A 23,437-nucleotide genomic window follows, 5' to 3' on the forward strand; every position below is an offset into this window, starting at 1 on the left:
GTTTGAGAATTCTTGTCATACTGATTCTGCATTATGTTGCTTTAAGCCTATCTTGTGCTGCCCATTTAGTAGAATGGTATGCCCTTGTAACTAGCTGTCAATTGTCTCTTCAGAACATATTGATTTGCCAAATTCGAGTAATTAGGATATTGTGGGAACACTTTCTGTGCAATTAAACCAATTTTTGGATAGCTTATTTAGCTTAAAAGTTAAGGATAAAGTAGTGTTTCTACTTATGAAATGATGAGGTTTTAAGAAGCTGTACCTAGTCAAAAGAGTTAGAAAATAAGTTTAGCCAAGCATAAGCTATTGAAATAAAGCGTAGTACTATTGATAATACATCCATATGATTATATTATTATACTTTTAAGGTCTATTCAAGGTGGTAGTCTTCTTCTCACAAAAACAAAATAAAGTAGTAGTCTAGAATGTGTAGGCACGATTTCGAAATCTGTCTGCATACATATATGATATAACTCTGTTCCAAGAGGAGTTTAGCTTATTGCTCTTCATCCATGGCGTGTAGGGATTCTATGGAAGGCTTAAAGGTGTAGCATGCATCTCACTGATTTGCCATCTATAAGCAACTGAAATGCTTCGTTTATCTTCTCAAATGGAAGCTCATGTGTAATAAACTCTTCTAAATTCACCACCTGAAATTGACCCCATAGCACAAACGTTAAGATTGATGCTATAATCATAAAAAAAAATTATTAAGCATTAACATTCATAGACACAAAGAGCTACTGACCCCTTGCATGCACTCTTTGGCAAAATTAGGCAGCTGGGTCTTCCCTTTGAAACCTCCGAAGACTGATGCGATTATTACGCGACCAGTAAACAACTCCATTGGATGTAGGGGAAGCATTTTTGGGCTTGTATGAATCCCCAATATCACAGTCAATCCCCAGCCCTGCTCATTCATGGGCCAATATTTGCTTAGTGAAAGAATTTTATTAACTTAGGGATACACATTTTTTTCAAGATTCTTTTTTACTATGTTGATATGATTGGTATAAAAAAAAAGTAGTGTATTTATTATTATTTTTTTAAAATTTATATAAGTAGTGTCCTATTTGAAATATTTTGAAAACCCAATGAATCGATAGTGTGGTGAATGAAACTTGAGAATTTTGGATTTATGACATTTTTTAAGTTCATCAAATCCACCACTTGGGTGTTGTGGAGGGGACAAAAAGTAGTGTACGTTGACAAGTTTTGAATAAGTTGTGAACATAAAAGGTTTGGCTTTCCTTTAGTGCTTTTGGGCACAAAAATGACATGATCTTGACACATATTTTGAAATGAACACGTGTCAGTTCTGTGTCCCATTTTGTACACATAAAGAAACTGTTTTCTGAAAAAAGAACAAAAAAAAAAGAAAAAAGAAAAGAAAAAGGAAAGGTGTGAGCATTGCTAAAAGACAAATTGAAAACGAGATCCAAATTAGCAGTACAAATGGTGATAAGTTTTATGTTTTAGTCAAACAATTGAGTGGAATAAAACAAAAAGGAAGTTTAATAAAAGGCACCTCATGTGTAGAAAAGAAGGCCTCCCGCAAAACCTCCGAGATTCCTGCACACTCGAAGCTGTAGTCAACGCCTCCACCTGTCATTTCCCTTATACACTGCGACCACAATCAAGCATTCTCATTTTTTAATTTTTATTGAACTTCTCATACTCTTTTGTTGGTTCGTTTTTGGATGGTGATGAAGTACAAGTTTGTGGTCTTGAAATCTACACTTAACTCAAGAAATAATTAAGATAGAAAATTTAGTTTGTGATTATAGTAATTCACTAACCTCATGAACTGGCTTCTCAAAATCCCTTGGATTAATAGTGTCTGTGATTCCCATGGCTCGCCCTATACATCACATGCATACACAACGTAAACTACAAATTTGTTGGGATGAAACTTTCCACGATTAATCGATTATTATGATAAAACACCATCATCATTATTTGTACAATTAAGCACAAAACATAGAGCAATCAGCAAATCACTTCGTGAATAACAAAGTAGTGAGATACAAACTATGTTTGTACCAAGAAAGCATTCAAGTTAGTAAGCACCTTTGGTGAATTTGTTGGGATTGATATCAACCCCAATTATTTTTGTTGCTCCTCGTGCTCGTGCTCCTTCAGCAACCTGCACCATATTTTTAATTGTATTAGTTTTAGGATTTTGTTAATGAGTTTCATAAAAGTACAAATTGACATGCATTTAATATCTTATTATTAGATGCTCTTTTATATATTTAAGATATAAAATCAAATTGTTCATAAATTAATATTATAAAAATAAAAAAATGTTTGTATGGCAGATGCAGTTATAGCTAGTAATAAAGAACTTGTTTTTTGGACAGCAATGGAGGAGTGTCTTTTAGTAAAATGTGCCTCATTAAGTGAAAAATTATTATTCATCTAATGATGCAATTTTGATTCATATTAATATGTAACTTACTCCCATAAAAAAAAAGTGTAACTTACAGCGAGTCCCACGGCACCTAAACCAAAAATTGCCACGGTTGACCCAGCCTTAACATTGGCAATATTCCATGCTGCTCCAACTCCTTGATCAAGTTCCAAGAATTTCGCATGTCAAAACAAATCACAGCAGAAGTGAGAGATTTCAAACTTCTGGTTTGTAAGCCTAATTGCAGGCTATGAATATATTACTGAATAATATTTAGATTACCAAAGTTTCGAATAATTACTTGTATTTTTTTTTTTATAACTTATAATGAATACTGAATGGTACTTATGTAAATATTTTAATAGTGACAAGAAATTTTAAATTCTTTTACACTGCTAGAACTTGTGAGATTTAACTTTTTGTGAAACCTAGTTATGTGATATTAATTCTTCAACTTTTTTTACTTTTTCTTTATGTGAGATTTTTACTCACATATGTATATCTAGCATTATTATAAAAATGTATTTTCTTTATTATTTATTGGATTGGATATTATAAGACCTTCTCTCTCTCTATATATATAACTTTTTTATTTTTTTCTTTATGTAAAAATTTCACACATATGTATACCTAGTATTATTATACAAAGATTTAATTTCTTTATTCATTTAAAGTTGCCCAAAACGTCTTTTTTTTTTAATATTAAATATATTTTTAAACTTTTTATTTATTTTTTCTTTTACATAAATTTTTCACTTACATATGCATACTAGTATTATTGTACAATGATTTAATTTCTTTATTAATTTAAAGCTGCACATTACGTCATGTTGTTTTAAATGGAGATAACTTGATTTTATGATGAAACTTATTTATTTATTTATTAATATGTACGTATAGCATAGAGGTATACATAATATCGTACACTTATATTAATTATTATTCATAAAATAAGATTTTAAAAGAGGTGATATCGTATGTATCTTGACATTGGAGACAAATTGATGTTTATCAATTATCATAAATGGGAAGATCCTCGAGTCTCATAAAAGGCACGTGGCAACTATTATACAAAGCCACCACACATAAACACACACACATAGAGGTGTGATTCTTAGTTCTTACCTGTAGAAACACCGCAGCTTAGCAATGTCATCGTTTTGAGAGAAGCATCAGGGTCAATCTTGACGACGCAAGCAGACTCAACCACTGTGTACTCACTGAAAGTTGAGGTGTTGAGAAAATGGAAGATGGGTTTTCCTTCTTTACACGAAAACCTACTCTTGCCATCATGGACCATCACAGTCATGAATGGGTTTACTCCAGCTCTCTCACACATGTTAGTTTTCTCACACTTGCAGTACAGGCAATCCCCACACTCTCCGTTGAAAATTGGAACAACATGGTCCCCTTTTTTTATGTCCATTACACCTTCACCTACGCTCTCAACAATCCTGCAACCAAAGATTGTGTCCAAAAAAGTTGATCTAGTTGTACTTGTCCAAAAGTTGACCGGATGCAAACTCAGATCACATGCTTTGATAGATATTATGATAAATTATCACTTATTCTTTAAACCTTAAGTTGTTAAGAGATTAATTTAATAATTTACCCATTATCCAAATAAAAATCCTCTTTTCAATCTAGTATTTATAACATGTCAAATATAAAAATTCATGTATGATAGTTACCATTGATAAAACTTGAATAATAAAACTGGACAGTGGATTTTTATTTTCCTTATTTTAAACTAATCATAAAACACAGGAGGCTAGATAGGCAAAAAGTTTTCAAAGTGATTTCTTATACAATGAATATGGATAATATATAGCATGTTGATTGTTGAAGCCATGAGATCATGGTGTCTTACCCGGAAGCTTCATGGCCAAGAATTCGAGGGTACGCTCGCTGAGCTTCATTCTTCAACAAATAACGAAGTTTGTGCCAGAAGTCAGAGAGAATTAATCTAAATTGGTGCATTCAAATTATATTATAGATAAAGTTGTTGAATGTCGGTTTGACATGTATATACTAATACATACCTCCCCTTGCCAAGCGCCGAGATCTGTATGACATATTGAAGTAAAGAGGATCTTGATCCGAACCTCCATTTTCTGAGGGGGATCCACTCTCACTTCTTCTATCACAAATGGCTCACCCGGACCCCATGTAATAGCAGCTTCAAACCCACCATACAAAATGAAAATGAGCACTATTATAAATCAATAATGATTGTGCAAAGAGAAAGAGAGAACACGAATAATAGCTGAACCTCTTACCTTTGCAGGTGATGACCTTCCCTGTTGTCTCACTTGGGTTGCGCAAACCATTTTCCATCTTTCTCTCAATGTTGTAGTATTAGCTAATATTGCTGATCACCAGCTTGCACAGGAATTTGTATGATGCTTCTTCTGGCTCTTTGTTTTGCTTATTAATTTGTTCCTTGAATTCTTGTGGCACCAACACCACTATCCCTGACTCTGATTTTATAATTAATATCAAGAAATGAATCCACTAGGTTACGATAGAGTCGGTCGAGCTTGTGAATTACATTACCAGTAGGGGCAATATTGACCGATAATATTTAAAGGTTTTTTTTTTTTTTTTTTTTTTTTTTTAAATTATAAAAAATAAAGATGAGAGCAGCAAGAAGCTTTCGGTGACATATCACATACGGGTACGGCATGGGAGGGCGCAGCAGAGTAGGCCTAATATTAAATTTATTTCTAACTAATGGATCGGTAATACGTGCATAGAAAAATTTAAAATAATATAATTTTTTGTCAATTTTAATTTTTTTCTAAATGTGAAATTTAATAATTACCTTAGTTATTAATAAATATTTATTATACTAACTAATGTGTAACCTGTGCATACACATGAATACATTTAAAATTAAACAAATTTTTTTTCATAAAAATATAAATAAGTAGTCAAATTATTTTTTAAAAAGGTAAAGGTAAGTAGTCACATGTTAAAATTCTTACCCAAATTTAATATTATTTATGATAATTTTTTTTTCTAATTTTTAATAAGATATAACGTGTGGTGATTTTTGTTGTGTGGTGATTTTTATTGAATATATGTGATTGATTATTTATTTATTTAAAATTTATAGTTTATCAATATTAGACTCTTAGTGTTTTGCACTAATTAATTCACTAGACATAAAGATTAAAAAACTTAGGTGGAAACATGACACAAAATTAGTTGACAATTGAATTCTAATTTGGAATCTAATTGAATTCCTTTTAAGCTTTGACTTTAATAATATATATAGATTGTGTTTATATATGAAACTATAATTCTACATTATGCATTTATTATTAGGAAAAAGTTAATGAATACTTTAAGAGCATTGATTTCTTAAATATTTTTAAAATTTTTTATGGGAAAAGAAAAAATTTACTGATTTTTTTGATAGAATTTTATATTTTTCATAAAAATGGTATTAAAAGTTTTCTAAAATGTTTCATTAACAAATGCCCTAAAGACATCCGTTAAAAAGAACCCTTATTATCATTATGTCTGTATATGGAATTATGTAGTCTACCATATAAAGAAAATATGTCGTATGGAGATTTTAATGATGAGTTTAAATGTATAATTAAATTTAAATTCAATAAAAAAATATTTTAGAATAATGACATTAAATTATGATACCTTCTCAAAAGCTTATGTGACACAATAAATAAATAAATATATATACACACACTCACACACCAAATATGTGACATACTATTAATTATGAAGTTAATTAAGTGTGCGTTTGGCAAAATTTTTTTTCCAACTTATTTTATTATTCAGCTTATTTTTGTTACTATTAATGGGTTTAGCTTATTTTTGTTACTATTAATGAGTCACATTGCAATTTTTAATACTATTCATGGGTCCCACTGAACAATTTCAGCTAACTCTTACTTTTATTTACAGTACTTTTAACAAAAATTTTTCAGTTTTAACAAAATAAACGTATCCCAAATGAACACTAAAAGTCAAACGACTTTAGTTTTATATATTATAGATTTTTTTTAGGTATTGTACATTAGATTATCTAGTTAAATTTAAATAGATCATATGGTTAAATTTAATTATTGTTAATTAAAGATAGATTATAACATATTGATCAATGTAATTACATAATTGATTTAATTAAGAAATCCAAGTTACAATAATTAACTGTGCCTAAATTTTAGCAGCGATATTTCCCTGTCATTGACTCCTTTTTGTTTACTCCTTCCTTCATTTTCAACTATGTCATTTTGTCCAAAACAAATGGTGCTAATCTATCTATAATTCCCATTAAAAAAAAGAAAAAAGAAAAAAGAAAAAAGAAAAAAGAAATGCTAATGAGTGCCCTTAGGGTATTAGTTAATAATCCATTTTAAGAAAGTTTTGACATTACTTTTATGGAAAATAAAAAAAGTTATCAAAATATTAATTTTTTTTTTCATTAAAACTTTATTTAATTAAATTGTTAACCAAAGTACACTTGTTTGCATGATCTTAAATATATATATATATATATATCTTTAATTATTAAGTCAATGCTCCGTAGTTTTCTCCCAAAAAAAAAAAAAAAAAATATATATATATATATATATATATATATATATATATATATATCTTTAATTATTAAGTCAATGCTCCGTAGTTTTCTCCCAAAAAAAAAAAAAAAAGTCAATGCTCCGTAATTTCATGGAGAAGCAGGCCATATAAAAAAGATAAAGAAACCGTACACGCTTCTCCCATTTAGTATGGTAACATTTTTTTAGAAGAATTTATTATATTAACTTGATGGAACATAATCTCGGTTTTATTGAACAAATAGAGTTTTCATATAGTAATTTATATGACAATTTTGCACGATTTATTTGAAAGAATGTAATTTTCGAAATATTTTTTATTTAGTCAAACAGAATTAAAATAAAAAGCTTGCAGGCAAGTGGTAACAATGACGAACTGAAACTACAACTTCAAAAGCGACATGCTAATTAAATACTGAACCGTAGATCTATATATATACGGAAGCACAGTAATATTATGTTGAAAGTAATATTAAAGCAAAGTAGAACCAGCCAAGAATGCGTTATTGTAGTTATAATTAAAGTAATTTAAAAGCAGTAGTAAGGCGGTAGAACCAGCTAAGCAGTATATATGAAAGCAATTAAAATTTAGAACCATCTAATATGACAGTAGCAACAAGTAGTATAATAAACTGAAAATTGAAAATACTTGTTATTGAAAATAGAATAAAACACTTACAGTAGTAGTAGTGGTTACAAGATTGAAACAGTTTAATAGCTTAATAGTTACAAGGCTTGGAACTAGTTCTAGTTACAAGGTTGTAGGGATGGTAGTAGGAAATCCTAAGTTGGAAACAAGGAACTCTCTCTAGAGAAAGACTTCTAAAAGAAAGAAGTTCTGAAGAAAGAATTCTTTTTAACAGCATGTTTAATAGACTCTTTAGAATCTTCTGTGAGATATGAATCCCACTATCCACGAAGAGTACCAAAAAAACCAGTAGCAAGGAGGTCAACAATTTCAAGATGATCAAGATTATGATTATTAATATAAGCAATTCCAACCATAGACATATGACTCATTTTATTAATGATTTCTTGTTTAGACAAACCATCAATATTCCATTCATAAATTTTATCAGCAGAAACAGAAAACTGGGTTTGAAAAGGTCTTTCTTCAAACTGCATATCAGGAGGAGTAGGTTTTGAATACCAATTTTTTGTAAAAGACATGGGTTTGGAATTTCCAACAAATCTTTTGATTTCTGGTAGATCATCATCAAAAACCTTTTTTGCATAAACAAAAGAAACAGTATCAGAATTTGTATTTTCTTTAGAAACAATTTCTTTTTCATTTTTTGAAATAGTGCAAGCAGCAGGAGTACTTGTAGAAGTACTTTCAGTTTTTACCTTTAAATCAGAAAGCATTTTCTCAACATGTCAAGAGTTTTGGCTTGAGAAGTTTTAAACTTCAATTTTTTTATCTTGACTAGGTAAATCAATTAAAGGTTTCTCAGTTTTTGAAACAGGAGTTTTTTCAACAATTTTTTCTTCAATGTGGTCAAGCTGTTAACCAATAATATGCAAATATTTATTAGTAAAATTGTTTTGTTCAATAAGACTAACAATGGGAGTTTGATCATCAGCAATTTTGAAAGGGGGGGCCTTAACATTATTCTTCTTAGTGGTTATCAAAATTGTCTCAAAAGGAGGATGACTAGACCTAACAATGGTTTTATCTTCTTTAACAAAATTTGATTTTTTTATCACATTCAAATGATTTTTTGAAATTTCATCTTTTGGAACATAATGGTTTTCAAGAAAATCAAAAAACAAAATATGTTTTTTCAATTGATTCATCTTTTCTAACCATTTTCTTTTAACACAGTCTTTTTCAGACTGAGCAAAATTATTTTGGTAGTATTTTCTTTTATTTCTGTTTTTAGCAAGCATAAATTCATCATACAGGGAAACCATATCAATTTCAAAACTTTCATCCAAAACATTCAAAACTCTTAATTGATTTTGGAAAACAGGATTTTCAATAGGAGGAAAATCAGAATCAGATGGACAAACAGATTTAGTGTCATCTTCTTCTTCATTAGCAGTTCTGCTATATGGAGAGGAAGCTTTAGGTTTAGTGGAATAGTAAACAAAGCTAATTTGAGATTTATCACTTGAAACACCTTTTAACTTTAAATTAGTGGGTTTTTCAAAACTCTTTTGCAAAAATTTGTTGAGATCTTGATCTCTTTTTGAAATACTTTCAGATCCAGTAAAGGAATGTCTTCCTTCGTTGATCCTCAAAGGTTGATTGTTTTGAAAACTTATTTTAACAGTACCATCAAGATATTCCTGAATATGAGTGAGATCTAGCTCATCAAAAGCAGGTTTAGCAAGAGGGGATTCTTGTTCCAACAACCATTCAGTAGGAAGCTTAACATCTTGCCATTGAATCATTTTTGGAACTTGAACTTTAGCATCAGGGGTTGAACATTGAATTAACATGGTTTTACCAGAAGGTTCTCTATTAATCTTAGCACCAGGGTTCAATTGAGTACCCAACAATCTGTAATAAATGCGATAAATCAAAGCAAAAGGTTTACTACCTTCTTCCATGTGATAACCAGATGAGGCAATATTCAAAGTTAAAGCTTTAACAATATTGGGATTATCCAAAGCAAGAGTAATATCAGGATAACAGTTAAAATATACAGGACCTTCATACATAGAAGCAGTAATCATTCCAAGAATGCTATCTTTAAAGTTCTTAAATCTAACATCTTTAAAAACATGAGAACAGAAGCATTTATTTCTTTTCTAGTAAGTGGTTTAAGAGCAACTTGAACCATACCAATATGCAAATAACTGAATTTTTTAGCGGCAATAAATTCACTAATATTTCTCTTGGAAAACAAGCAACATTTTTCATGAGTTTTTGAAATAGAGAATACTTGTTCAACAGTTCTAGCTTTGTAAGCAAAATGAAAAGCATTTTCAGTCAAACTAGTTTTGTAAACAGTTTTAGTATCAATCTTGGGGATATTCCATTTCTGGAAATCAGGAAACAACTTGTTGCTACCGCCATCTTGAACGGTTCTAAATTTTAATTGCTTTCATATATATTGCTTGGCTGATTCTACCGCCTTACTACTGCTTTTAAATTACTTTAATTATAACTGCAATACCACCTTCTTGGCTGGTTCTACTTTGCTTTAATATTACTTTCAACATAATATTACTGTGCTTTCGCCTTCAGCTTGGTGTCCCTTCTCCCCATTTTGGTATCAGAGCCACTCTTTTCTGGCCGGTGATAGTGTTGTTGTGTCTTTTTTTCTTATCTGTGTCTACCCGAAACTTTGAACATAGAAAGCAGCACAAGACCATGGGGACTTGCTTTTCCTTATGAGCTTTTTTTTTGAAGTAAATCATTGATTTCTTTTTTGCAAAACTCAACTGTTTCAGCATTCATTTGAATAGGACGAGCTTTAGTAGGAATATTATTTTTATCAAAATCTTTAACATAAGGCAAGTCAACAGTATGTTTTCTTTTATGCCAAAAAGCATTAGGAACATCAGAGCAAACATCATCAATCAGGATTTTCTGAAAATTATCAATTTTTTATTGCAATAATTTATCAGAAAGTTGTTCAGCAATTTTCTTGTGTCTTACTTCTTGTTGAAGGAAGTTAAGATGTTTGGTTTTAGCATGAATCAAATTTAAAGCATCAACATCAATTTCAAACTTTGAAGCAAATTTGAATTTTACTTTCTGTCCAAAAGGATCAGTAGTAATTCCATTATGTTCAACAAGAAAAAGATACAAAGCATTTATAAATGGCAGACCAAGAATCACTTTGTCAGTTATGTTTTTAATAAGGACAGAAGGAATCTTGAAACAGACATTACCATGACAAACATGAGCATTATTCAATTCATATTTAATCTTCATTTGACTACCATTAGCAGAAACTAATCTTTCAGTTGATTTTTCAAAATATTTTGAAGGAACTAATCCTTCTTGGATACAGTTCATATCTGCACTGGAATCAATCATAGCAAAAGTATTAAAAGTGATAATAATGACCTTAAACAAGAATTGTTATTGTTAAAAATTGATAAAAATCTTAATAAATATGATAATGAACAAGATGAACAAGATGAGCACAAAGATAGAGATGAATCCAGTCAACAGGCTCTTCTTTCTGATAAAGGTATTGTTGATAATTCTCAACTTAATGTTGTTAATAAAGTACTTCCTCCAAAATGGTTTACAAAAGTTAGAATTGTTGTTTCCCATGATTATTATTCCCATGATTTTCTAAAAATTACTTTCAACATACTACTTGTTGCTACCGCCATCTTGGACGGTTCTAAATTTTAATTGCTTTCATATATACTATTTGATTGGTTCTATTGCCTTACTACTGCTTTTAAATTACTTTAATTATATATATATATATATCCACTATAAATCATACGTGGCAGGTTATTATTGATAGGAAAAAAATGAATGTTAGTGGTAAATTTAAATTAGAATTAATAACAACTTACCACTATAATTTGTTGTATAAATATTATGAAAACATAGTAGAAGTAACACTTCTCATTACTAAATTGACAAGTTGTAAATGATAAACAATAAAATAATATCGGTGGTAAGCGAAACAACTTAAAAAATAAACCTTAGCAAAATTTGTTGCGACTAAATATTGTAGGTAATATTTTTATTTTTATTTTTTATACAAGGTAGAAATTTTATTTTCACTTAATCTAAGTGCATATGTGTGAAACTCATTTCTGGAGATTTGAACTCTAACCCTTACTCTCCATACTCTACTTGTGGAGTGACCATCGCACTAAAAATGTATGGTGGTGGCATATATGTAATATTTTAATAATTGTAAAATTTATTATGAAAAATGTTGTGTAGGTAGCTTTATTTATTGCTGAATTGTGATAAAAAAATGTCAAAATATTAAAAAGGGATGAAAGCTGTCAAACGTACAAAACTTTGAGTTTTAAGTGGGACCCACTTACTTTTAGCTTTAAAATGACGTAAAAGTAATGTGTACTATATGGACATATGGGTTTTTTTTTTTTTTGGCATTCACATATGGGCTTTTCATAAACAATGGAGAGACTTTCTCATTTGTGTGAGGGGTAAAATCGAGATGAAGGCAAATTGAGAGGGGGCAAATTGCTTTTAAGCATTATTTATATCCCCCCGGCTCTGCCAGTGGATATAGCCATATAGATATAGGTACACACCTAAGAATTAATACTGAAAAATTGACATTGTATCTCTACTGTATGGGGCTCGCCTCTACGTGATTGAGACTGAGAGAAGGAGTATAGTCCGGCGCTGTACAATAATTTTCCCTCTCTCCCATATCATTTATTTGCATTAAAATCCATGCAAGTGCATATAATTGGACATGATAGTAAATGTAAATGAAAATAATACGCAGTAAATATGGATAAGAAGTGTACAAAAAACATTATCTGAAATTCCAAAGACAAAAATACTCTATTTCTTTCTTTTGTAGCACCTTGCACATGCTTTCTCGTCCCACATAATTGATAAAATCAAAACAAATTGAAGCAACCTTCCATTTGTAGTTACAAAATTCCTACATTGCAATGTGCAATGGAACTAGCACTCACTGACTACACCTCTGCCTTCTATGGCTGGCTTGCCATTAAATAAAGGAATAGGTAGGTTTATCTTCAGAAACCAAACGCCAAATCTGTCGACCTTTGGCCAAGTCACATGTTGCATGTCATTATAGATAGGTTGATCAAGTTGTGCTTGCTCAAAAAACATTCCATATTTAGTGAAAAACAAAATTATTCTGTCGACCTTTCTGTGGGTTGGAAAAGATCTATAACAGGAAAAATTCAAAAAGATAAAATTAGTTGTGTCATCTCAATTTTCCAGATTGAGACGAGGGACATGTGATTTGACAATGACAAGAGTTAATGTGACCTGATTTACTATATTGCATGGTTTTGTTTTTTAAATATATCCTTCTCTAATTTCTACAAAATGAAGATCTAAATTTGATTGCAAATTTTCTGATTTGGACAACTTTCAATTAGATTGGACTGCTGTATAACCTCCTTGCATAAGTTTTTTGAGAAACACTTTGGTTGATCTTTGCTTGTTACATGCAATTTATATATAAGAGTCATGGGATCCTTGTCATTGTGTTTTTTTTTTTTTTTTTTAAAGACAGTTTCTTCATCTTTTGGTTATTGGAAATTGGAATTTCACTTTTGCATAATTTCCATAATATATCTATCATTTTCCGATTCTTGTTTCTTGCGCTGTGTCTTGCACCGGATAATGGGTAATAAAATAACATTTATAGAGGGGTGAGTTCCTGAAATTTATTGCTCAATTTTCCATTCTGGAGGTCATGAACAAGTCGCAATTTGCTAACTAGAAAAAGCTGGCACATCGTTGATGGCATGAAGCAATCAATTGACAAGACCTGGCTGATCTACCACCTACGAAAGTTTGTGTGCATCATCAATACGCAGTGAAATTTTGGGTAATTGGATAATGTAAACTGCAGTATTTTGGCTACACGCAATGCTAGAGTGGCCCCATTTGGTAAGTTCCATGGGCGTCGTAATATTAGAACATTTATATTAGTCCGTGTAAGATTTTTCCATCTATTTTAGTATAAAAATTTATTTTATTTTATTTTACACAATAATTTTTTCAAAACACTTATATCAAATTATTTATTTTAAAAGGAATTTCAATAAAATACTCATTCTTCATTTATTTTTTATTATTTTATCTAATGATTATACTTTTTTAATTTAAACTTATTTTCAAGCAACCACCAAAACTAGTGGCTCTAGTAGCGGAGCCACTGGTGCCGGAGGTCCGATAACTGGACCATTGGAATAGTTGCTCAGATGACCACTGCTAGAGTGGTGTCTCCGGTGATTGGACCGCTTGCATCAATGGTTGAAACGACAGTTTTGGTTATTGGACCTCTGGTATCAGTTGCCAACACGGTGTCTCCGATAACCAGAATGACGGTTCAAGTGACTGGATTACAATGCGGAAAATTCAAATATAATGGTCATATTTTTTAATTTAATGATTTCAATATAAACATTTAAGAAAATTCCTAATAGACTAATTAGATTAGTTAGTAAAAACTAAAACAATTTGGTTCTTCTGTAAATAAACATAGATGTTGGGGTATTTGTAAAATAGGAATCTTCCTAGAATTTTCCTACCCCACGTGATTGGCTAGCTTTTCAAACTTTGCCTTTCATTTGATTTGTACTTGGCTTGGAATACCACGAAGAGTTTGATAAACAAGGACTCTTCTTTCCTCAATGTTAGGGTACCTTTCTTTTTTTTTTTCTTTTTTTTTTTTTAACACCTATTTTTGTTTAAATACTACCTATTTGTTTTTAAACATCACCAACAAATTATAGGATTTCTCTAAATATTTTTGCCTATTATTATGCTAGCCCACAACTATTCTTCCTTCCACCACAAAATTGGGCTACAAATATAAAATGTTATAAGACCCAATATTTTTTGTAAAACCTATAATTTAGACTCATCCCCAAATTATTTTATTAAGCGAGTTAAAATCTCATTCTCTTTAAAGCCCAAAAAAACTTATGCTTGACAATATTTTAAAAGCCCATGATTCAAGGCCATGGCAAAACAATTTTATCAATGGAATTCAAATCCATAATCAAAATCCATGGTTCAATCTCATGGTAAATTATTTATCAAAAAACTCAATTCTCATTAGCAACATTAAAAGCTCAGTTTTCGCTGGCAATATCAAAAAACTCAGTTCTCACTGACAATATCAAAAAGCTAAATTCTCATTGATAACATTAAAAGCCCAGTTCTCACTGACAATATTAAAAAACCAAATTCTCATTGGTAACATTAAAAGCCTAGTTCTTACTGTCAATATCAAAAAACCCAATTCTCATTGGCAACGTTAAGAGATCAGTTCTCATTGGTGATGTTTAAAAGCCTGACTCATATTAGTACTATTTAGTGAAAAATCCAATATTGTTAATACTTGGGAAATACCATATGATTGAATTACCTATACCCATAACCACAATTGTTTTGAAAAAGCTTGAATGCTCATATGTTTCCAAATTCATGGGAAATTATGATTATTCTACGGTCATTATTCATAATTCCATGATAATTATTCATCCTACAAGCTCATCATTTAAATTATGACATGATTATTGGGAACCATAAACATTACTTATGATATGAAATTCATCATTTCAAAATAATAAATATTATTTACAAAGCATTTTGAAATAATTAAGCTTATGCTATCATTTTAAATATTACAAATCATTGCCCAAAGATACATTACAAATATCTATCAAAACCCAAACTACATTTAATATCCTTTAACAATAAGAGTCCATGAGGGATGAAAACCCATGGCAATTGTGTCAATGATGTCCATTTTGTAGGTCCAAATATGTGATAGAAGGAGAACAAGCCTAGAGAAAAAGGACATAAGCACAGCCCAGCCAAAGGGTCCAACCCACGTGAACAAGCCCAATCCAAAGTTCCAGCCAAGGCAGAGGACTGAACCAGCCAGCCAGCTTCCTTCTTGTTCAGCCTTGACTAAGGTTCAGTTGGAGATTTCCTCAAGGGACAACCAAATCTCTAAGAATGGACTACGGGCTGTCCCATCAACTTTTTGCCCTTGTCTCCCTAACATGAACAATGTCCAGATGTTGTACTAATAGCTAAAATCTAATGGGTAATGGGATTTCATCATCTTCCTCAAAGCTCTATCTCCAATGGAAGGAAGCCATAACCAAGTTACTCAAATCTCAACAAATCAATTCTATAAAAGCCAAAAATGTTCAAGAATTGGTTCATGTGCCAAGCCCATGAATCCTAAAGGGAAAAATTTGGGAAAATGTGGTTTGGAGCGTATAAAGGGATCTCCAGTGGAATCCTCTACAGTAGGACCAAAATTTGAAACCTGGCTTGGGGTGCTAAATCCTACTTCCTAGGACCCAAATCTTAGTTGCGGCACCAAGATTCTTCCTTAATACTTGCCTTAATCCTATTGGCTCAACACAACCTCAGAAATCTTAGCATTTAATGCGAGATTACCCAAATATTCATCCATGTGTCATATTGCCCAAAGAAGCGAGGCAGCCCTAAGAGAAAATTTTCCCTTTATAGCCAAATCCTAGGATGAGCAGTCTGCCATTTTGCCTCCTGGCCAGCCCTACATTTTTGGATTCTTGCTAATCACCATGCCAAATAACCCCTTTGGGTTTCATCTTAGAGCCCAACATTGAGTTTCGGCTTGGCCTCCCCAAATTTCATTCGAGGACATCAATTTCCCCCTTAACACTTAGAAAATAGGTTCATTCGAATGCAATCCCAGGACTCTTCTTTCCTCTTCCACTACCATTCTCTTCTTCCTTTCCAAACCCAACTCTCTCTCTCTCTCTCTCTCTCTCTCCATAGCTTGATCCACTCCATTACACAAATCAACCCATTGCACAAATCAACTGAGCCAAAATCCTTCCACAACTAGATGCTCAAAAACCGAAGCAACCCTATCCACCGATAGGCTTGATTGGCTATGATTTTGAGCTCCTGACATACCGACGGGCCTACATCATATTTACTTGTGGTGGTCAACTTGTATCAGCAGAACAAGGAAGAAAGAAGATAGAGAAATAAAGAAGAAAATGAGAGAGACAGCAGATCAAACGTGGGAGAAGAAAAGAAAAAAATAATGCAAAACTACAGTAACTGTGTATATATATACAGTTACTGTAGCAAATGTGCAAATATGCACATTTATACATCCACTAGTGTGGGAGGTTTTGGAGCACGATTGTGTAAATTTCATAGCTTTTTGTATTATAGAAGAACTGATGTGAATGCTCTTAGAGCATTTTTATTGTGGAATTTTTTTGTGTAAGTTCAAAAAAATTTAAAAAAAATTAAAACTAAATTATTTAATAAATAGTAATAATAAATTATAAAATAAGTAAATAATTTTAATAAAAAGAAGGCTAAATTTCAAAATTGACTCTCTAAGTCTCACTACCTTTCATTTCAGTCTTCTAAACTTGACATTTGTTATTTAAGTCCTCTAAGTTTCAAAACACCCCAATTTAGACTTCCGTTATCTTGCCATCCACTCTTGTTGTTAAATTACCAAAACTACGTTATTTTGCCCTTCATTAGAAATTTAATTTTTATTTTATTATTTATTTCCTAAAATAAAAAATTAAAAACAAAAAACTATTCGGTAAACCCACCACCTCCGTAAAATTGAAAAAAAGAAACCCCACCCCCATTCCCAATCTTTTGCCAGGTAGAACCCATTAAGCACTGTGAGACAGTAACATATTTGAAAATTCAATTCCATAAAAGGCTTGACCTTTGCTGTCCCTTCTCCAAGGGCTTTCTTGTAGATAATGTCAGTGGAGTGAACTCATTGCCAGACTCATCATCACAGGCAAGTTTCCAGACAACTTCGTGAGTGGGAACTTCACCATGGATCCTATGGTAGCTGTCGTTCATGGAGGAGTTATACAACTCAATCTCATTCTCCTTCTCCCTCTTAATCTCAGTCTACTTCTCATTCTTCTTCTCTCAATTTTCGGGTTAGGGTGCGATTTTGGGGGTGGGTTTTTTTTTTTTAAATTTTTATTTATTGATTTTACTGGAAGGGTGGGTTTATTGAATATTTTTGTTTCTAGTTTCTGGATTTTTTTTAAATTAATGTTTTTTAGGAAATAAATAATAAATAATAAAATAAGAATAAAAATTTTAATTAAGGGCAAAACGATGTAGTTTTGGTAATTTACCGGTTGGAGTGGATAACAAGATAACGGAAGTCTAAATTGAGGTGTTTTGAAACTTAAAGGACTTAAATGACAGATGGAAAACTTAGAAGCCTGAAATGAAAGGTAGTGAAATTTAGAGGATGAATTTTGAAATTTAGCCTAAAAAGAATTACTTTAAGTTTTGATTATTTAGAGTTTAGACCTTATCAGTGTTTATCTATTTTTATAATTTAAAATTCTTTTTGTATTTTGTGTTAATTTATTAATATAAGATATGAAATGAGTTTGATCATTCCTATTTGGGTTATGTTTAATCTATGTCCTAACCAGCACAAACAATATTAGCACAAAAAAAAAAAAAAAAAAAACAACACAAACAAAAAAAAACAAAATAATTCCTCAATATCAATTTTTTCCTAGTGATAATCTAATTGAAAAAATTAACACATTCACAAATTAAATATAATAACCAAAATTGAAAATCAAAACATACACAAAAGAGTTCAAGATTTGAGAATATAAAAAAATAAATAAAAATTTACATAAGAGAACTAAGAACTTAAATAAGTGTATTGTTTTGCTTCTTTATAGTAAACTTCCTTTGGCATAATATCCTGTATGCAAATTCAGAAGCAAAAAACAATAAGTAAGATGGATTTGTTAGTCAAGAGCTTTGTAGCTTAATATTCTAATAAAATATTAATTTAATAAGATGTAACTTGAGGAAAAAAAAAAAAAAAAAAAAAAACAGAAACAAAAACTTGGGTTGTGTCATGTGTGGGATTTAAGTTTGGAAGTTTTTTATAATATACTTTTAGTATGAATAGAATTTAAATTTGTTTTAAATTATTTTTAAATCGTGCAACTTGAGAAAAAAAAAAAATCAGTGGCGAAGCTAGGAATTTATCTTGGGGGGGCATATATAATTTTTGTGTGTGTGTGTGTGTGTATGAAATGTAAAATAGTAATGTACAATACTTCATAACTCAATATGTGCTATAAACAAAAGTGTATTTAATTAAAATTAAACAATCATGAGACAAGATTGGCATAACAATTTAATATCTTTAATCAACCATGAAATGTTAATATATTAATATATACTGTATATTTTAATAAACTAATCAAGTACATTTATAATTTATAATGCCATTCGGTATATAATATATTGATTATTATAATTGACAGTGATCTACAACAAATATTCTTCGTTCCTAATGGTCCTCCAAGACCAGTAACGTCCAAACATGTCACCAATTGTCCAAAGAGATTATGGTTGTCCACACCATGGGAAGATATGGATGACCAGTAAACACTTAGTAAATTTTTGAACTTTTTCCATAATCTCAAATGGTTAGACCACTATCTTTCATCTCGGAATGTGGGGTGAATCCCTTAAAATTCGCTCAACTCTTCCCATTAAGTCTACACATCTCCCACGATGTTAGTGGCACCTAACAAGTAGACCCACTCCAAACTCTCTATAAAAGGGATCAATCCTCACTAAACCAAGGTATGTTCGACTATTCATCCACTCACTAAACTTAAGTCATAGAGAGAAAATTGACTTAACTATAGGAGGGTCCTTGGTCGTTGAAGCCTAGAGTATTCAGCATACTGATTTTCCACCATCATCAATAATAATAAATAATATATTATAAGGAATATAAAAAAGAAAGCAAATAAAAAGTAAAGTAAAAGAGAAGTGTTATGTCCACAATATTTTCACAACAAATCATAGGTGGTTAGTTCTTATTGGTTATTATTTGAATCTATCACTAAGATTACTTTTTTGCCTTCACCAATAACAACCTGTAACAACTTGCCACTTAGATTTTGTTGTGAAAATGTTGTGGACATAGCATTTCTCAAAAAAAAAAAAAAAAAAAAAAAAAAATCAAAAGAAAGCAAATGCAAAGTACCTGAGAAAGAGTTAAAAACAAGGGGTCCCAATCAATTAGGGGCACGGAGCATTGCACAGTTAGGGATGAGAGGCCCATAGAAGGTTTAATCTTTCATTCTTTCTTGTCTAGTTTAGTCACATAGTACAAAACTTTTACTTTTTATATTGTAAACAAACTACAGCACCAATGGGAGGGAAAAGGAAAGAACTGAAAAGAAAAAAAAGAAGAAGGAAAAGGCAAACGTCAAGGCCAACAGAGAGAGAGAGAGAGAGAGAGAGAGAGAGAGAGAGAGAGAGAGAGAGAGAGTCACATGTATGAGGCAAAATGTTTCTACAACTGTGTGGGGGACTTGGTGGTGTGGCACATCAACAAAACTTCTGATTTTTCAATTATTCTACTGCTATGGTACAAGTAAGCCCTAGATGTGTTGGGATGAAAATTAGAATTTTTTCCCTTTTATTTGTTGAGGTAATTGTTAAAAATACTTATGTATTAATTTTAAAGATGCTGAAGGTTTAATTATTGTAATTTGTTAACATATGTATTTATGGATTGTATTTTATTTAAATGAAAATTATGTTTATTTTTAAACTTTCTTAAATATGTAAATTATCAGGTATAGGGGGCCAAAATGATAAGGTTATTTAAAAATTTTCAAACTATTTAGGATATTTCCATTTAATTTTTTTTTTTTTTTGAAGGGGCCAAGTCCCCCTCTCGATCTTCAAGTGGCTCCGTCACTGATCTAAGGTAGGTAAATTTTTGACTTATTTGGCTAAAATGTGGCACTTTTTTATTATACAAGGATTGATGCAAATAATAAAGAGGACATATAAGTAAATTGAACAATTTTAATTTGTCCATGAATTCATTACTAAATGTATATTTTAGAATCTCCCATGATTTATTACATGTTTATAACATTAGTGTTTTTTTTTTTTTAATAATTTTTTTTTATATATAAGATAGAAATTTAACTCTAACCTAATTTAAGTGTATATGTGTGTGAAACTCTCTCCTGGAGATTTGAACCCCGACCCTCATCCCTCATACCCCACAAGCACTTATATGTTTAAAAAAAGAAAAAAAAAGGGTTTCCTTCAGCAAGTGTGAAGCGCATGTGAAAAAGCTAGTTGTAATTAATTTTATTTTTCAACTAAGATGATAGAATCGGTATATTTAAATAAAGAAAAAGGTACAAGAAGTATAATAATGGGTCCTGCAGCCACAGAAGGCTACACCCTAGCCTCGCAGCAGGACAAGCTAGAGAAACTGACCCCAAAAAAAAAAAAAAAAAAAACACTCCATCTAAACTACCCTACAACAAAGCAGTCGAAAGGAGATGATAAAAAACAATACATGTGACTACACTATAGCAAAATAGCCCATCCATGGCCTAATGTGTCTGTTGGGTAGCTACTAGAGTTTGGTACTCATGTAGAAGAGATGTGGCACCATAAAGAATAATATCTGGGCGAGTGTGGGTGTTTTGAAAACAAATTTTGTTACGTGAATTCCATATGTTCCATGCTATCATAGGCTCATAGCCCATTGTTCCATCTTCGTACACGTGAGCCTCACGAGCATACTTCATGTTAGCATGAAGAAGTCTGAGATCTGAGTATTACTCTTTTGGACATGTCCCCTAACTAGTGCCCATACTTTCTTGGCCAGGGGGCATTCCCATAATATATGCTTCATTGTTTCACTCTGCTGTTGGCACACTGCACAAATAGGGTCTATTTGCATTTTCTTCTTTTGCAGGTTGTGTTGGGTTTGCAAAATGTTCGAGCATTCTCTCCACAGAAAATTTCTCACCTTTGGCGGGGTATTTAGGGACCACACTGACTTCCACAAGTGTTCATCTGCAGCAGCCAAAGAGTACTCCCCATTTAACAGGTTAAGCAACCTCAGTGCTACTCCATATGTTGACTTTACTGAGAATACCTGAGATTTATTTTCTTTTCATTCCAGTACATCATTTGCATGCAAATTTGTCACTGGGACGCATAAAATATCTACAATTGTGTGGTCCTCAAACCAGTAGGCTAGTTTATTCCTGTCCTATTGCTTTGTGTCTTCATCCACTAGTTTTCTAACCTTCACTGGTCGAGGTCCATCTCGACGAAAGCTTGTAGTTCAAGGCAGTAATTGATGGTTCACAATGTCTATGTAGGTTCCACTCCCTACTCTCCATCTTGACCCTTCCAGTATTACATCACGTGCTTGCAATAGGCTCCGCCACATGTATGACTGGTTGCACCCCAGTTCTGCCTCCAAGAATGAGCATGCAGGGAAGTATCTAGCTTTGTATACTTTACATAATAGAGAGTTTGGTTGGTTTATTAGCCTCCACGCTTGCTTGGATAGCATGGCTAAGTTGAAAGCATATATATACCGAAAACCCGTCCTCCCTTTTTGCTTTGGGTTGCATAACCTTTTCCAGTTTATCCAATGTACTTTCTTCTCGTCACTCGTTTGTACTCACTATTATTTTGCAATAATAGAGTTAATATCATTGCAAAGGTTCTTTGGCAATTTAAAGAGGCTCATCGAATATGTCGGTATGGCTTGCGCAACGGATTTGATGAAGACCTTTCTTCCTGCTTTCGAAATGGTTTTTTCTTTCCATCCAATGACTCGCTTTGCTATTCTCTCTCTCAGTTCTTTGAATGTATTCACCTTGTTCTTTCCTCCCACCATTGGCAAGCCCAAGTATTTCTCAAAATCAGTCACTATCTGAGCATTGAGCATGTTCCGAATCCTTTCTCGTATTCCTTTATTTGTATTTGGGCTGAAGAATAATGCCATTTTTTGTTGATTTATGGCTTGGCCAGAAGCTCTCTCATATGTGCCTAGTATGTGGAGTAGACGACGCCATTCAGTCGAGGTGGCTGGGTAGAAGAGTAGGCTATCATCGGCGAAAAGTAAGTGAGAGATTGTAACTTCGTTTTGGCAAGACATGATGCCCTGTGTGTGCTGTGCTTCAATGGACTTGCGGCGCATTCTCGAAAGTCCCTCCACACAAAACAGGAATAAATATGGTGACAGCGGGTCACCCTATTTTATTCCTTGTGTTGGATGGATAAAACCTTGAGGCTCTCCATTGATGAGCACCGAATAGCTTGTTGAGGATACACCTTGCATGGCCAGATTTACCCACTTGTCCGAGAACCCCATTTTGAGCATTATCTTGCGCAAAAATTTACATTCAACTTGGTCGTATGCTTTACTGATGTTGAGCTTAATTGCCATGTGGCCAACCTTGCCCTGTCTTCTATTCCTTAATCTATGCAGCATCTCTTACGCTACTGAGATGTTATTTGAGATCAGTCTATTTGGTACGAAAGCGCTTTAGGAATCTGAAATGATGTTAGGTAGAATAGGCTTAACTCGATTAGCCAAAAATTTTGAAACTATTCTACTCACCATGTTGCTTAAATTGATGGGTCGGTAATTTGCCATACATTGAGGGTCTGTCTTCGTGGGGATGAGTAGGATATGTGTGTAGTTCATCTTGTTAAGGACATGACCTGAATTTAGAATTGACAGCACTAACTCCGTAACTTCAATAATATGCCAAAATTTCTGAAAGAAGAAAGGTGACATCCCATCCGGGCCTGGCGATTTCGACGGGTGCATCTGAAACAAGGCCCAACGTACCTCCTCCCCAACAAAAGGCCGAAGCAAGTCCTAGTTCATCCCATCCGTTACTACCTTGTCCACTACCTCAAGAATCT

At 32.1% G+C, this 23,437-nt stretch overlaps 1 protein-coding gene across 1 annotated transcript; it reads right to left on the reverse strand.

Moving 5' to 3' along the window:
* Positions 1–328: 328 nt before the first annotated feature.
* LOC126713191 (alcohol dehydrogenase-like 4) lies at positions 329–4,938 on the reverse strand. The gene is made up of 10 exons (XM_050412880.1): positions 4,696–4,938; positions 4,459–4,595; positions 4,287–4,336; positions 3,542–3,870; positions 2,491–2,573; positions 2,074–2,149; positions 1,803–1,864; positions 1,532–1,627; positions 752–913; positions 329–653 (listed from the first exon to the last, which is right to left on the reverse strand). Exons 1-10 carry the CDS (start codon positions 4,751–4,753, stop codon positions 543–545), a joined length of 1,164 nt encoding a protein of 387 aa, XP_050268837.1. The 5' UTR covers positions 4,754–4,938; the 3' UTR covers positions 329–542.
* Positions 4,939–23,437: the final 18,499 nt, after the last annotated feature.

The sequence above is a fragment of the Quercus robur genome, chromosome 2 (genome assembly GCF_932294415.1).
Source record: "Quercus robur chromosome 2, dhQueRobu3.1, whole genome shotgun sequence".
Lineage (NCBI taxonomy): Eukaryota > Viridiplantae > Streptophyta > Magnoliopsida > Fagales > Fagaceae > Quercus > Quercus robur.